At 39.3% G+C, this 13,628-nt stretch overlaps 2 protein-coding genes across 2 annotated transcripts; both read left to right on the forward strand.

Moving 5' to 3' along the window:
* Window positions 1-1,881: 1,881 nt before the first annotated feature.
* Window positions 1,882-5,967, forward strand: LOC146750890 (uncharacterized). Its single transcript, XM_085497874.1, has one exon. The coding sequence runs from the start codon at window positions 1,882-1,884 to the stop codon at window positions 5,965-5,967; it is 4,086 nt and encodes a 1,361-aa protein (XP_085354000.1).
* A 454-nt stretch (window positions 5,968-6,421) lies between these two features.
* On the forward strand, window positions 6,422-7,372 carry LOC146750891 (uncharacterized). Its single transcript, XM_085497882.1, has one exon. It carries the CDS (start codon window positions 6,422-6,424, stop codon window positions 7,370-7,372), a length of 951 nt encoding a protein of 316 aa, XP_085354008.1.
* The last annotated feature ends 6,256 nt before the right edge of the window (window positions 7,373-13,628 follow it).

A 13,628-nucleotide genomic window follows, 5' to 3' on the forward strand; every position in this document is an offset into this window, starting at 1 on the left:
GGTTGTGTCTTTGTTACGTCTGAGCTCGGTTACCATTTGGAAATAAGAAAGTTGCATATATTTGATCACGTGCATAACATTCACATCCAAAGGTCGTCACAGAGGGCGCTTAGCCCTGGGGTAAGCGTTCGCGTACACTTCATTAGCCCATGCTATTAAAGGGCCTGGACCGCGTCTTAAAATCGGATCAGATTTTATCCGTAATTAGCATTAGGAATTTGACCTCTTAGCCCGTGCTAAGGAGCTCTGCGTGAACACAACTATTGGAAACTGAGATTACGAGTATAATCAGGTAAGAAATAATGTCCACTTGCATATCGCCCTAGAGCCAGTAGTTTGTGCTTACACTGGTATTGATCTGGTAACCGATCTACATATTGTGTTATACATGTATTGTTCGGTTTGTATACAGAGCAGTAACATTGGACTCGGGGCATTAGTTTAGTCTTGGGTTCGTTATGCAATCATCTAGCTGTTTGACACTGTTTATCCCCTCCTCTGCACATCATAGAACACGTGCCATTAGAAGTGTCACTAAACAGATTTGACCGGGAAACATTATACATCAGCATACCCGACGTTGGTTACATTTAGAGACAGTGTCACCATATTGCGAGAATCATGTCCCAGCAATCATATCACGGGGTATATCGATATTATGTTTACAAATATACTGCAGTAAGTATATGCTAAACTGTTTACCTATAAGATTGTAGATCCAGAAACTATGTTATTCCATCTATTGCTTGCATCATTTGGTGGATAACATATTCCTTTGACAAGCTTAGATATTTAACAGAGGTGTAAGCAATTGTAATTGGAGTTGGGAGTTGGGCGCCGGGCAACTTGGTGATCGGCTGACTAACAATAGCGTTATCCACCAAATGATTCATAGTCTTTACTTTTCTTTTGTAGCAGACGGTCTCCCATCCCATCATGCACCAGATCAGGGGATTGGTCAAGTCTCTGGCTTTCCAGTCAGAAGCGTTAATCAAGCACGTCTTTTGTACGGAGTTTTGGCGATGCCGAATGCCGTTATATATACGCTATAGCTTTTGATGTTTGAATCAACAGGCCCCGTGGGTTTGCGCTAAGTCTACGCAAGAATCATGTGATAGCGTAGTAGTGTGTTTTGGGAAGTAAGTTTTCAACACGAAGTTTAAGTCTGTTGCATTGGCCAATTGTTATTCATGGTTTTACCCGATTTTTAATATATGTAATAGATACAACAGATCCGCATAAAGGGGGCAATGTTTCATACAAATATGCATGATATGATATGATATGATATTTATTTGAAACGTATACAAACAAAAGTCAGGTAATGTCCAAAAGAGCAAAAGACAATACTACAAGACTAAAACAGATCATTTTTCATGAACACTTAACATTTTGAAAAAGTGGCTCATAAATAAATAAAGAGAGCTGAGGAACATTGCTGTCTACATTATTTGATAATGCTATACTGACAATGAAATAGGTAATGTTTTCATCCCCAATCATTTCACAATCATGGATTTTACATCGTCTTTCTTCTCTCTTAATTGCTGTTGGGAATCAAAATCACCGAGCTTGGTGACAGTTTAGGATTCGGCCTTCAGCGACCTTCAACCTCTTACCCAATCATATGTCTCCCCGATGTGACCAATCCCATATGGCCGGATGTAAAAAACAGCCAGTCATAGCGCATCCTTACTGACCAATGATAACGGTGTAATAGATACCCTTCCCGCCAAAATTAAGAATGTATATAAGTGTTGTCTTTGTAGTGTCTCAATAGTGTTTCAATAAATCTGTTCAACTGTCAATAGCTGGTGTCGTTTCTGTATCTTGCCATCATCCGAAGAAACCTACTCCACATTTTTTGGTGCCGAGACCAGGATGGCAGATAAACAAAATCCAAGTCAAGTCTCCGCGACATCACTCTCCAAGTTGAAGAGATCAAGAAATGGCCATCGCTCACAGATGACGAAGCTACTCAACAAGGCAGAAGCACTGCCTGCAGTCATCGCCTCCTTTGAACTCGAAAGTACCGACAAGTTCGTGGCCATCGAGACACTCACCTCGAATCAAGAACTGATACAAGAGAGGTATGATATACTGAAATCCATTGATGAACGTATCTTAGAACTGGTAGAGGAAGACGATATCGAAAGTACCATAGAAGATTCCAGTGACTACCTCAATGACGTCTACGCAAGTAAATTCAAGATTCAACGGCTAATCGAAAGAAAGCGCAGGGAACCAACAAACCCATCCAGCCACGGAACAGAGGAAACAACCCCACCGACAGTTTCAACCCCGCCGACAGTTACACCCAGTACAAGCGGTGACAATACAGCACAGGCGATGTATTTAACTGCCCCGAAAACAATAAGCCTGCCAAAACTTCAACTGCCGACATTTAATGGTAATATACTTCAATGGGTGAGTTTCTACGATGCTTTTAAATCTGCAGTACACAATGATTCTAATCTCGGAGAAGTCCAAAAGTTCCAATATTTACGTGCGCAACTTACAGGCGAAGCAGCTCGCGCCATTGAAGGCCTTCAACTGACCATGGATTCTAACTACAGACATGCCATTCAGATTCTCGTTGATCGTTATGGACAAAACCATAAAATCATCGCCGCATACATGAAATCGCTATGGGAGATGCCAAAACCAACGGGTGATCTCAACAGCCTGAGAAATTTTTATGACAGTCTTGAAAGTTATATTCGCGGTCTCCAATCTTTGGGAAAAAGAGAAGACTCGTACGGCGATCTACTTGTGCCGATTATGCTAGAGAAATTACCCGGTTACGTCCGAAAACAAATTGCACGGGAACACGGCAATTGTGAGTGGAAACTTTGCGAATTACGTGAAGCTATCCTTAAGGAAATTGACGCATTACAAGCCGGTTATTCGCTCGACGAATTTGACCGCGAACCACCTACTGAACCACCCGTCACCGCTGCGTTCTACGCCGGAACGTCTACAGAACCACGGAAACCACGATCGTGTGCTTTCTGCAAGGGAGAACACAGCCCAAATAACTGCAAAGTTGTCGTCGATCGCAATAAACGAATGGAGGTAGTTAAACGGGACAATTTATGTTTTAATTGCCTCGGAAGACATCGCGTAAGTGCCTGCAAATCTAAGTTTAGTTGCCGTACTTGTCAACGAAAACACCACACCGCTCTTCACTCAACTCAGCCTACGAACTCAAATTCACACACGAACTCGTCGAAAACGCCAAATGCCGCGTCACATGCGGTTGAAACCCACGTTCAATTTGCCAAAGCCGACTTTGAAGATATTCCACGCGAATTACCGACCGGGCCAGTCCTTCTGAAGACAGCCGTTATTCCGATCTCTGCCGACTACGAGAAAGTTCACGCTAACGTATTATTCGATGAAGGTGCCACGCGATCTTTTATTACTACAGAACTTGCTTCAAAACTTGGGATTAAATCTATTCGCTCTGAAGTGATACACCTCGCCGCATTTGGAGACAAGAATTCTCGTGCGCGATCTTTGGAAGTGGCGACACTTACTTTACACACTATTACAGGGGCCAAACGTGACATTAATGCTTTAATAGTGCCCGAAATCTCAACACCAATGAAGAACTTTGTTACTCCGTCGATTCGCAACTTGCCTCATTTACGCGCATTGAAACTTGCGCAACCCGTTTCAAGTATTGACTCTTTCACAGTTTCTTTATTGATTGGAGCAGATTTCTATTGGGACTTTGTCGAAGATCACGTTATACGCGGCCCAGGCCCGACCGCTGTAAGTTCTAAGTTTGGATACTTACTTTCCGGTCCAATTCGTCAAGGAATATCATCGGAAACTAACGCTACCACATTACACGTCATGACACACGTATACGAAGAAGAATCTAAACTACAAAGTTATTGGGATTTAGAAACAATCGGTATCAAAGATGACTCGTCGAAATCGGACATTAATGTTGATAACTTCGAAATCTTTCGTGATACTCATCTGCGAGTGGAAAACGGGAAGTACATAGCTCGGTTACCCTGGAAACGTGACCACCCACCGCTTCCCACCAACTACGACATCACTGAGAAACGCACTCGCGCCATGGTCCGTAAATTGACACCGGAACTTTTACAAACTTACGATAAAATCATCAATGATCAGAAAAGCCGAAACTTCATTGAAGAAGTAAAAGATGACGACAATACACGTGGCCATTATTTACCGCACCACTCAGTGAAAAAGGATTCAATTACAACACCTATACGAGTAGTTTATGATTGTAGTTGTAAATCGCGTGATTCTCCGAGTCTAAATGATTGTTTAGAAACCGGACCCTCCCTTCTGAATGATCTCACTTCAATTCTACTTCGCTTCCGCGTCAACCGCTTTGCATTAACTAGTGATATAGAGAAGGCGTTTTTGCAGGTTGGATTAGAGAACGATGATCGCGAGTTTACCAAGTTCATGTGGCTAACGGATCCGTCCGATCCCGAAAGTCCGTTCACAATATACCGGTTCAAAGTAATATTATTCGGTGCTGTTTCTTCTCCGTTTATTTTAAATGCTGTCGTCAAAACGCATTTAGAAAATAATCTCGACAGCTCTACCGCAAATGATCTCAGAGAAAACATCTATGTGGACAATATTGTTACAGGGACTGACAACACAATTGGAGCATCTGCATACTACAATGATGCTACCCAACTTATGAATTCATGTGGATTTAATCTACGCTCGTGGGCATCAAATTGTGACGAACTCCGTTCACTAGCAAGAAAGGACAATGCTCTTGATTCTAATTCTACGGTTAACGTTCTTGGAATCCGTTGGTTAACTGAGTCCGACCAGTTAACTTATACAAAGAAAGTCGGCTCGCCACAGCCAGTCAGTCTGACTACTAAACGCGAGGTCGTCAGGACAACCGCCGTCTTGTACGACCCCCTTGGATATCTCTCTCCAGTACACATAAAGGCAAAATTGTTTGTTCAAGATTTATGGAAAAGAAAACTCGCTTGGGACGACCCTGTAGACGAGAACATACACAAACAATGGATTGATATCGCTGAAGATTTAAATGAAATACGGAACACTAAAATTAAACGCCAATATTTCAACGATGACGGAACTATAAATTCACACATTCATGACAATAAGAATGTTGAATTACATGTGTTTGCCGATGCTAGCAGTAAAGCATATGGTGCTGTCGCTTATCTTCGTCGCTATGACAACCAAACTTCGCTCGTTATGTCAAAGACACGTGTAGCGCCCATGAAAGAATTAACCATACCACGCTTGGAATTAATGGCAGCTTTAATCGCTTCTAGGCTGATGAAATTTGTGTTCAACGCGCTCAAAGACAAGTTGAACATTACGAGTTGCACACTTTGGTCGGATAGCCAAATCGTCCTGCATTGGATAGGTAGCAACAAGAAACTACCCACATTCGTTGCGAATCGCGTCAAAGAGATCAACCAGTTTCCATGTAATTTCAAATATTGTCCAACGACCGACAACCCTGCAGACATGATATCTCGCGGAATATCCGCCCGGAAATTGGAAAATTGTGATCTTTGGTGGAATGGACCCCCCTGGTTGAGTCAAGGTGACTGGCCAATCTGTGATTTATATGACAGTGCTGTTCATCATATATCAACAGCCGACACTTCAGAAGGCCAACTTGAACATACCCCTCAGTCTAACATTCCTACCGAAACAGGAATCCAGCACGTGGTCGATGCGACACGATACAGCTCTCTAAACAAATTACTCCGAGTAACTGCACTGGTATTAAGATTTATGTCTAATACAAGACACAGAAACCAAACACCGAAAAGTGGATACCTCACAGCCGAAGAAATTCAACGCGCTGAACACGTGTGGATTAAGGATATACAACAAGCCGCGTTTTATGAAACCATTAAATCTCTACAACATCAACAGACAAAAAAATGGCTCGCTTGTGAAACAACTTAAACTCTTCGTAGACGAACGTGGTTTACTTCGCTGTGGTGGGAGGCTACATAATGCTCCCTTACGTACGGACACAAAATTTCCTATACTTCTGCCTAATAATCACAGGTATACCGATCTTCTGATTCTAAACGCCCATGCAAGTGTACTTCATGCCGGAGTACAATCAACGGTGACTCATATCTGTCAGCGCTATTGGACCGCGAAAATACGCCGAGTCGTAGGTAGACTTCTACACAGCTGCGTTACCTGCCGTAAAGTAAGCGGGAAGCCCTACCAGACACCACTACAAGCACCGCTTCAATCGTGTCGAGTGAATATAACTTCGCCCTTTACCGTGACTGGGGTAGACTTCACTGGTGCTCTACACGTGAAATCTCCTGAGACAGCTAAAGAAACGAAATCATACGTATGCTTATTCACATGTGCAGTGACGAGAGCCGTACATTTAGAACTTATGCCCAATCTATCAACACAAAGTTTTCTTCTCGCGTTTCGCCGTTTTGTCGCCAGACGCTCGTTGCCAGGAAAACTAATATCGGACAATGCATCCACGTACTTATCAGCCGCTAATGAACTGAATCAATTATTCGACTCTCCGGACGTGAAACAATATCTAGCTAACAAACGCATACACTGGCACTTCATTCCTAAACGTGCACCATGGTATGAAGGTTTCTGGGAACGGCTCATCGGAATGACAAAAAACGCAATCAAAAAGGTATTAGGGCGATCCTATATCTCGTTTGAAGAATTACGAACTGTACTAACCGAAATTGAAACGACTCTAAATGACCGTCCAATCACTTATGTTTCCGTTGATATCGACGATGCTACGCCATTAACTCCATCTCATTTATTACATGGACGTCAAATGACAATATTACCTTACCCGGAAATAAGCGACGATGAACTCAACGACCCGACCTTCAGTAACCATGACGACGTAAACAAACAGTACGCACATCTCGCTAGATTACTCGCGCATTTCTGGAAACGCTGGACAGCGGAGTATTTACCTGCACTACGCGAGAATCACAAGTTAACCGGCAAAACAGACAATATAATCAAGGTCGGAGACGTCGTCCTCGTCCACAATGATATTGACCATCGCATTAAATGGCCGATGGCAGTTGTCGAGGAACTCGTCTACGGAAGAGACAAACTCGTACGATCAGCGTCTATTAGAACAAAGAATGGACGTACAAACAGACCTATCAACAAATTATATCCACTAGAAATGAACGCCGACGTCACAACCATGGATATACCTCGTGTAAATATAGACACAACGCATTTGGATTTACCTGCTGATCCTCGAACTTCGGGTAACAACATTGAACCACGCCCAAAACGGACTGCCGCTGTTGTTGCACGATACCGTATCTCGGACATGAACCAAGTCTAAATGAACTCTTCTACAATTCTTTGTAACAAACTGTTACATGACGTGTGAACACTATGTTATTTGTATTTATAGGAACTCTTATTTATCATTGTTACTGAACTTTTAATTATCTCGTGACTTTCGATATTTGCATTACTATAACGTTCAATGCATTCATTTCCTATCGATTTACTGCATGTATCCTTTATATTTAGTAAGCTTTGTTTTCCATGACTACGATGATTCATATATATCTACAATGATTATTTTCAACGCTTATGTACTTTAGTTTCATTTAATTCTACAATTTACTCGACAATTTTGATTTATTTGATTGTTTCTAGCTCGATTTTCCGTTTAATTTCGAGGCCCGGGAGAATGTTGGGAATCAAAATCACCGAGCTTGGTGACAGTTTAGGATTCGGCCTTCAGCGACCTTCAACCTCTTACCCAATCATATGTCTCCCCGATGTGACCAATCCCATATGGCCGGATGTAAAAAACAGCCAGTCATAGCGCATCCTTACTGACCAATGATAACGGTGTAATAGATACCCTTCCCGCCAAAATTAAGAATGTATATAAGTGTTGTCTTTGTAGTGTCTCAATAGTGTTTCAATAAATCTGTTCAACTGTCAATAGCTGGTGTCGTTTCTGTATCTTGCCATCATCCGAAGAAACCTACTCCACAATTGCCGAATGTCTCCCCTATTCAATGTGCCGACACCATAAACCTTTTCAGAGCAATCCTGTGTTTTTTATTTGGAATGTCATCTGAATACTTTTCAAAAACATATTTATCATTCTTAATTTGTTTGTATAAGTCTAATTTTTGTCACCCTGTAGTTCGGTTATGATAGACATTTGTTTCTACTTGTGTTTAGTACATTTTCAGATAAATCAACTGCGGAAAAAAATGACCGGCGATAGTGAGGTGATTGACCACAACATTGAAGGTTGCCCGTGGCAGAAGTACTATTGCGTTAGAACAAACCTATGGGGTGGAGATTGCTTACCTGCGTCCTACTTACAATTCGCAAGGGACGCCGGGAACCAGCGGAAAACACGGAAAACAAATTATTCAAAGATAGCGCTCTCCACAGGCGCAAATATGTTAAGCACGCCCCTTTTTTACACACGCGAAATTGTCATTCAGTGATATTGCCCTCATATACATAATTTTAAAACACACACACATTATTTTAAAATACACACATTTAAAAATAAGGCCATTTTAAAATACACGCGTCATTTGTAAACTAACATCATTTAAAAAAATACACACAATTTTAAAACGCATTTATTTATTGTGCTAAAGCTATATTGTAACACAACAATGGAGAAGTTTTATTCAAGCTGTAAACTGATTTATTCCTGGCACCACCTGTCATATTGCTATATCCTTCCCTACTCTATATAATCTGGCAATCCAACAGTGGTCTTTGCAAAATGATGCCCAACACATCGGAGAAACGTGTCTCTCGATATCTCAATGCAAGATGTTTCTTCATAGTTGTCTTTGCCATTACAAGTCTATGTTTTGTTTTGTTTAACATATGGTCCTACCCGGACAATGCACCATGGTCGGCTTTTAACGAACAAACGAACTGCTTGTGTAAAGAAGGAAAAGAGGTTTTTGAATCGCCACGCTCTGATGAACTGAACAGAAAAATGAGTGTGGATAGTAATATCACTACCCAACTTATCGAATCGACTTCTAGGCCGTTAGATATCGAACCAACGTGGGAAGCAAGTTATAACGCCACTGGTTACTTAAAGCTTGGCAGCAGGCATATCACTCCCTCCCACTTCAACCCTTATAACCCCTACTTTTCGGACCAACACAAACATTAGCATACCTATACGCAAATGCATATATTCATATATTAGGTAAATCTGATTATCTGCCTTGAATTACAAGACAAAAACTAAAAGCTTGATAGGTAAAATCCAGGCTAGACTAGGCCCTGGTTTGTTTGATTACAAGCTACATTAACTCAAGATCTAACACATCTCCACCCAAAAACAGACGTTTGACGTTTTTTTTATACACGAGCCGCAAATTATTCTTTATTGTTGCATTTTAACACTTTATACTGCAGCTGGTACCGTAAAATTCGATGAGTAAATGGAAGAAAGGGCCGACCATCTAGTGATTTGTCACCTTTGTTTGTTCAAACATAAACAGCCCTGGTCGAATAGACAAAGAGTGAAGCATTAAAGACAAACACATCTCAAAAGCGCATCAAAACTATAAATATAGTAATACATTGATAGAAAGATAAAAGAAGTACTGTACTTCATAAATATTCAAGTTGGTGTGTTATTTGTGTATTTCGGAGATGGATGGAAGAGGATAATGTTTTTGGAAAAAACACATGTACCGAAACAGATTGACAGCAGAGACCACAGCATTTCCCAGCATGCCCTACAGATTATACATTTTACCGTTTTTTTGTGATGAAACTGTTATACAGCCAAAACAAAGTCAGCTTGGACGTTCAGTTGCGAGACATGACAAAATAAACGCAGCGAGTGCTACATTTCGAAAATAAAAATACAAAATAAACGCAATCAAATGCGCGGGCCACGCATTATATATAGTCTTTAATATAGAAAATTAATTTATCAAAAATGCTAAGAATGAAAGAATCATTACTTGAAACAATAGTAAGAAATAATTCATCCTTGCTAAAATCTTCCAACTTGAGGGCATACATGTACAGGGCTGCTAAGAATCTAGATCTATGTTCTTTGATTTGGCAATTATTACAATATAAAATATAATGCTTCTCATCCCCTACTTCATTGCATTCATGGAGATTACATAGCCTGTGTTCCTGCAAATGCCTTTATGTCTACCGGAAGAGAATATGCGGAAGTTCTAAATTTAGTATAAGCTATTCTATTCTATGATTTTTATTTTTTTCTAATGTTAAAATTCCAAATTGTCTTTAGAACACCTGTAATAGTGTAGCTTACAATTGTTCAACAAATTGTTTTTCCACTTCATGCGGTACAAAAATTTGAGCTTATCTTTAAAAGTATCACTTTAAAAGTATCACACAAATTATTCTGATATGAGTCTGAATTAGTTAGATCTGTTATGACTAGTAATTTGTGGATAAAGTTAAGCCATGGGTCATGCAAAAAAGTTTTGGATTCTTCATAGGCTGCATCAATGATAGAATTGTTTTTTACATACTAGTCTTTGATAATATTTCATAACTGAAACACAAATATCCAATATAAGTTAATATTAACTAATTCACTTCTGCATGGGTCATTATATGCTTTCCTATGCACATCCAGAACTCTTTTACAGAATTTAATGTGAAGTGTTTCTGGAATTAATTTATCTGAGAAAAGTTTTGTTTCAAAATTGCAATTGTCGGCTGTACATTTATTTTTACCAGACCCCCTGTAGATGTTCAGCATAACCCCTCCCCACACATCAGCTCCATATAAAGCGGTTGGTTTGGTAATAGAGTTAAATATTTTTTTTAGCCAGACTAACAGAATAACATTTATCACTGACCAAAAGCAGTTTGTACATTTTAAACAGTGCTTTCTGTGCTTGTCTTAGACATAACATTATGAAACTTTGCATTTGTTTGAAAAACAATGCCAAGGTAATTATAATAATTAACACACACTATATATATATATATATATATATATATATATATATATATATATATATATATATATATATATATATATATATATATACACCATCTGTGAGAAAAAAAAACAAGTTACTGGAACAGAAAGTTCCTTGGCGACGAGCAACTGGAGAAACAATATTTATGTACGAGTACTGCTTGATTAAAACACACAGATTTGTTGTAGTGTAATATTATGATATAATATGTGTTTACAATACCAATAGCCACTGTTTCTTCACATTAATATGCAAATGCAACTTTTACACTACATTACTTAAGACCCTGATTATTCAAATGTGATCTTTAAAATGTAATTATCTTAAGCCATGATTATGAACAATATTTGATCTAGCAGTGGTGTGGCTAGTACCTTTCTACTATACAGGTACAACCAGTTACCTATGGTTCTCATTTCTCATTCCACTGCAATGTTTGTCTACAAAGCAGACCTTTCTACAAGGTAGACCTACAAGGCAGAAAAAAAACAAAATATATGACGTATTCAGTACTTAGTGTGATTGGCTTTATGATTGAAGGTTACTTTTCCCCAGGGCGCTGTGTCTTATAGAGTGCTCCAAAAGATCGACTAAGACGAGAGCTGAAACGTATTTCGTTGTGTGTGTCTTATTTGACTGTAAAGCTTAACTGGCTTTCCCGATCCCGTACCTCAAGGGGACGAGATATAGAGACGAGACGCTATTCCCCCCTGACAAGTGTGGAGAACCCCAGAGAGAAGAGAATTACCCCCTGATACACGTATCTCAACATAAACAATGCTCAAATTAGAACAAAAAAAAGACAAATCCTATTGCAGAAATCAAATTTTCAAAAAACAAGATAGATGCCAGTCGATCATCTTTGGTCTGATTATAGAACAAACTGATATGAACATGTATTCCTATATTCATGATGTATGTGCCAAATATGATTGAAAAAGGTCCAAAAGCCTTGGTGATATAGTTGTACGATCAAAAATAAAAATGGCCGTCAGTCGGCTCCAATTGTACAACAAATTTTCGTGGACATGTAATCTAAAACGTACAATACATGTACCAAATTTTACACAAAAACTGAAAAAGCGTGCATAAGATACCACATTTTCAAAAAACAAAATGACTGCCAATCGGCCATCTTTGATCCGATCATAAAACGAATTGTCATAGACATGTATCTGTATATGTAAAAAATTTGAACAAAAACTGACAAAGCGTGTATATCATCACTGGGCAAAATCGTTGATATACGATTGATATACGCAGATATGCATTTTGTATATATTCACGGTATACTTTCAGTATACGCAGATATGATTACGTATACATATCGTGGAAAATACGTACATAGGCGCTACGTATTTCTTTCACCAATGCTCCGCTTGGGTGGCACGCAGCGTATACTTACGTATTTTACATGCATTCTTGTAATACAATCTACGTTGTTTTACGAAGTCTGTATATTTACGCATACGTGGAGAATACTGTGATTGGTGCTTATTTTATATTTTCACTATGTGGCCATCACAGAAGTCATGGAAACAGAACAACATATCATGTTTTACCTTTATTCAACAAAATCTTATTTTTAACTTTATTGTCATAAATACAACATTGAATCACTACAGTGACTTTCATAGTCACATACATCTACTGTTTACTGCAGCGAGAATTGCAAAAAAATAATTCCTATTGTTTAGAAGCCTATTTATACTTGGGTCACGACTCTTTTCCGAATCTGTCTGTAAACTTGAATTTTTTTTATCAGGTTTCATTTATAAATGTAAATAAACGTTTGTCTCTTACTATCATTTGAATTTCTAAATACATTTTACAAGAAATTTCCCGGAGTATGTCCCGTTTTCAATAGTCTATGGTGTATGTGAGAAATACACCAATGGTGCAGTCTCTCGTTCGGGTACTAGTATGTGTATTCACTTCAGCTTTGTGGTAGAATGTCTCACAATTCTTTGCGTGAACTTTTGCAGGCGTCCGTAGAACCATGGACCTACTCCATGGTAGAACACTGTCCAAAATATTAAGGGCGCAATATACTGGTTGGACGTTATGATTATGGGCTGAGTTGGAACCGTCGTTTTGATAGTCACTAACAAATCAAACACTTTGCTTTTAGTACGTACAGAATAGTAAAATAAGAAATATCTATATTTCTGGTGGAAATCGAACGAATAATCGAACGTGATGAAACTGAGAGATGTCGAATTTCACAATCGCATTAGTATTTCACACCCCTACTAACAAAATGCTACAAGCTAACGTGACTTTTAACCACATAAGTGACGAGCCCTTTTGAAATCATTTACGTAATTGTTGCATTAATCCAGAACAAGATATCCCATTTCCATCGTAGTTGTCGATTGTCTGACGTTCAGACTGATCTCAAAAACTCCCCTGATATGTTCAGCCCCATCTCATCTTCACCAAGTTGAAGTTCATTCGGAAGTTTTGATAGATGTCGCCCACAGTCTTCAAGCACCTCGGATCACTAAAATATGCGATCTTTAATTAACACGTTTTCATGGCCAGTCATGTGTGTTCACTACTCCGTCTGGTGAGACCGACAGTGTAATACACTGGAAATAAAGGCATCGAGAA

This window comes from Saccoglossus kowalevskii, chromosome 1 (genome assembly GCF_978046115.1).
Source record: "Saccoglossus kowalevskii chromosome 1, keSacKowa6.1, whole genome shotgun sequence".
Taxonomy (NCBI): domain Eukaryota; kingdom Metazoa; phylum Hemichordata; class Enteropneusta; family Harrimaniidae; genus Saccoglossus; species Saccoglossus kowalevskii.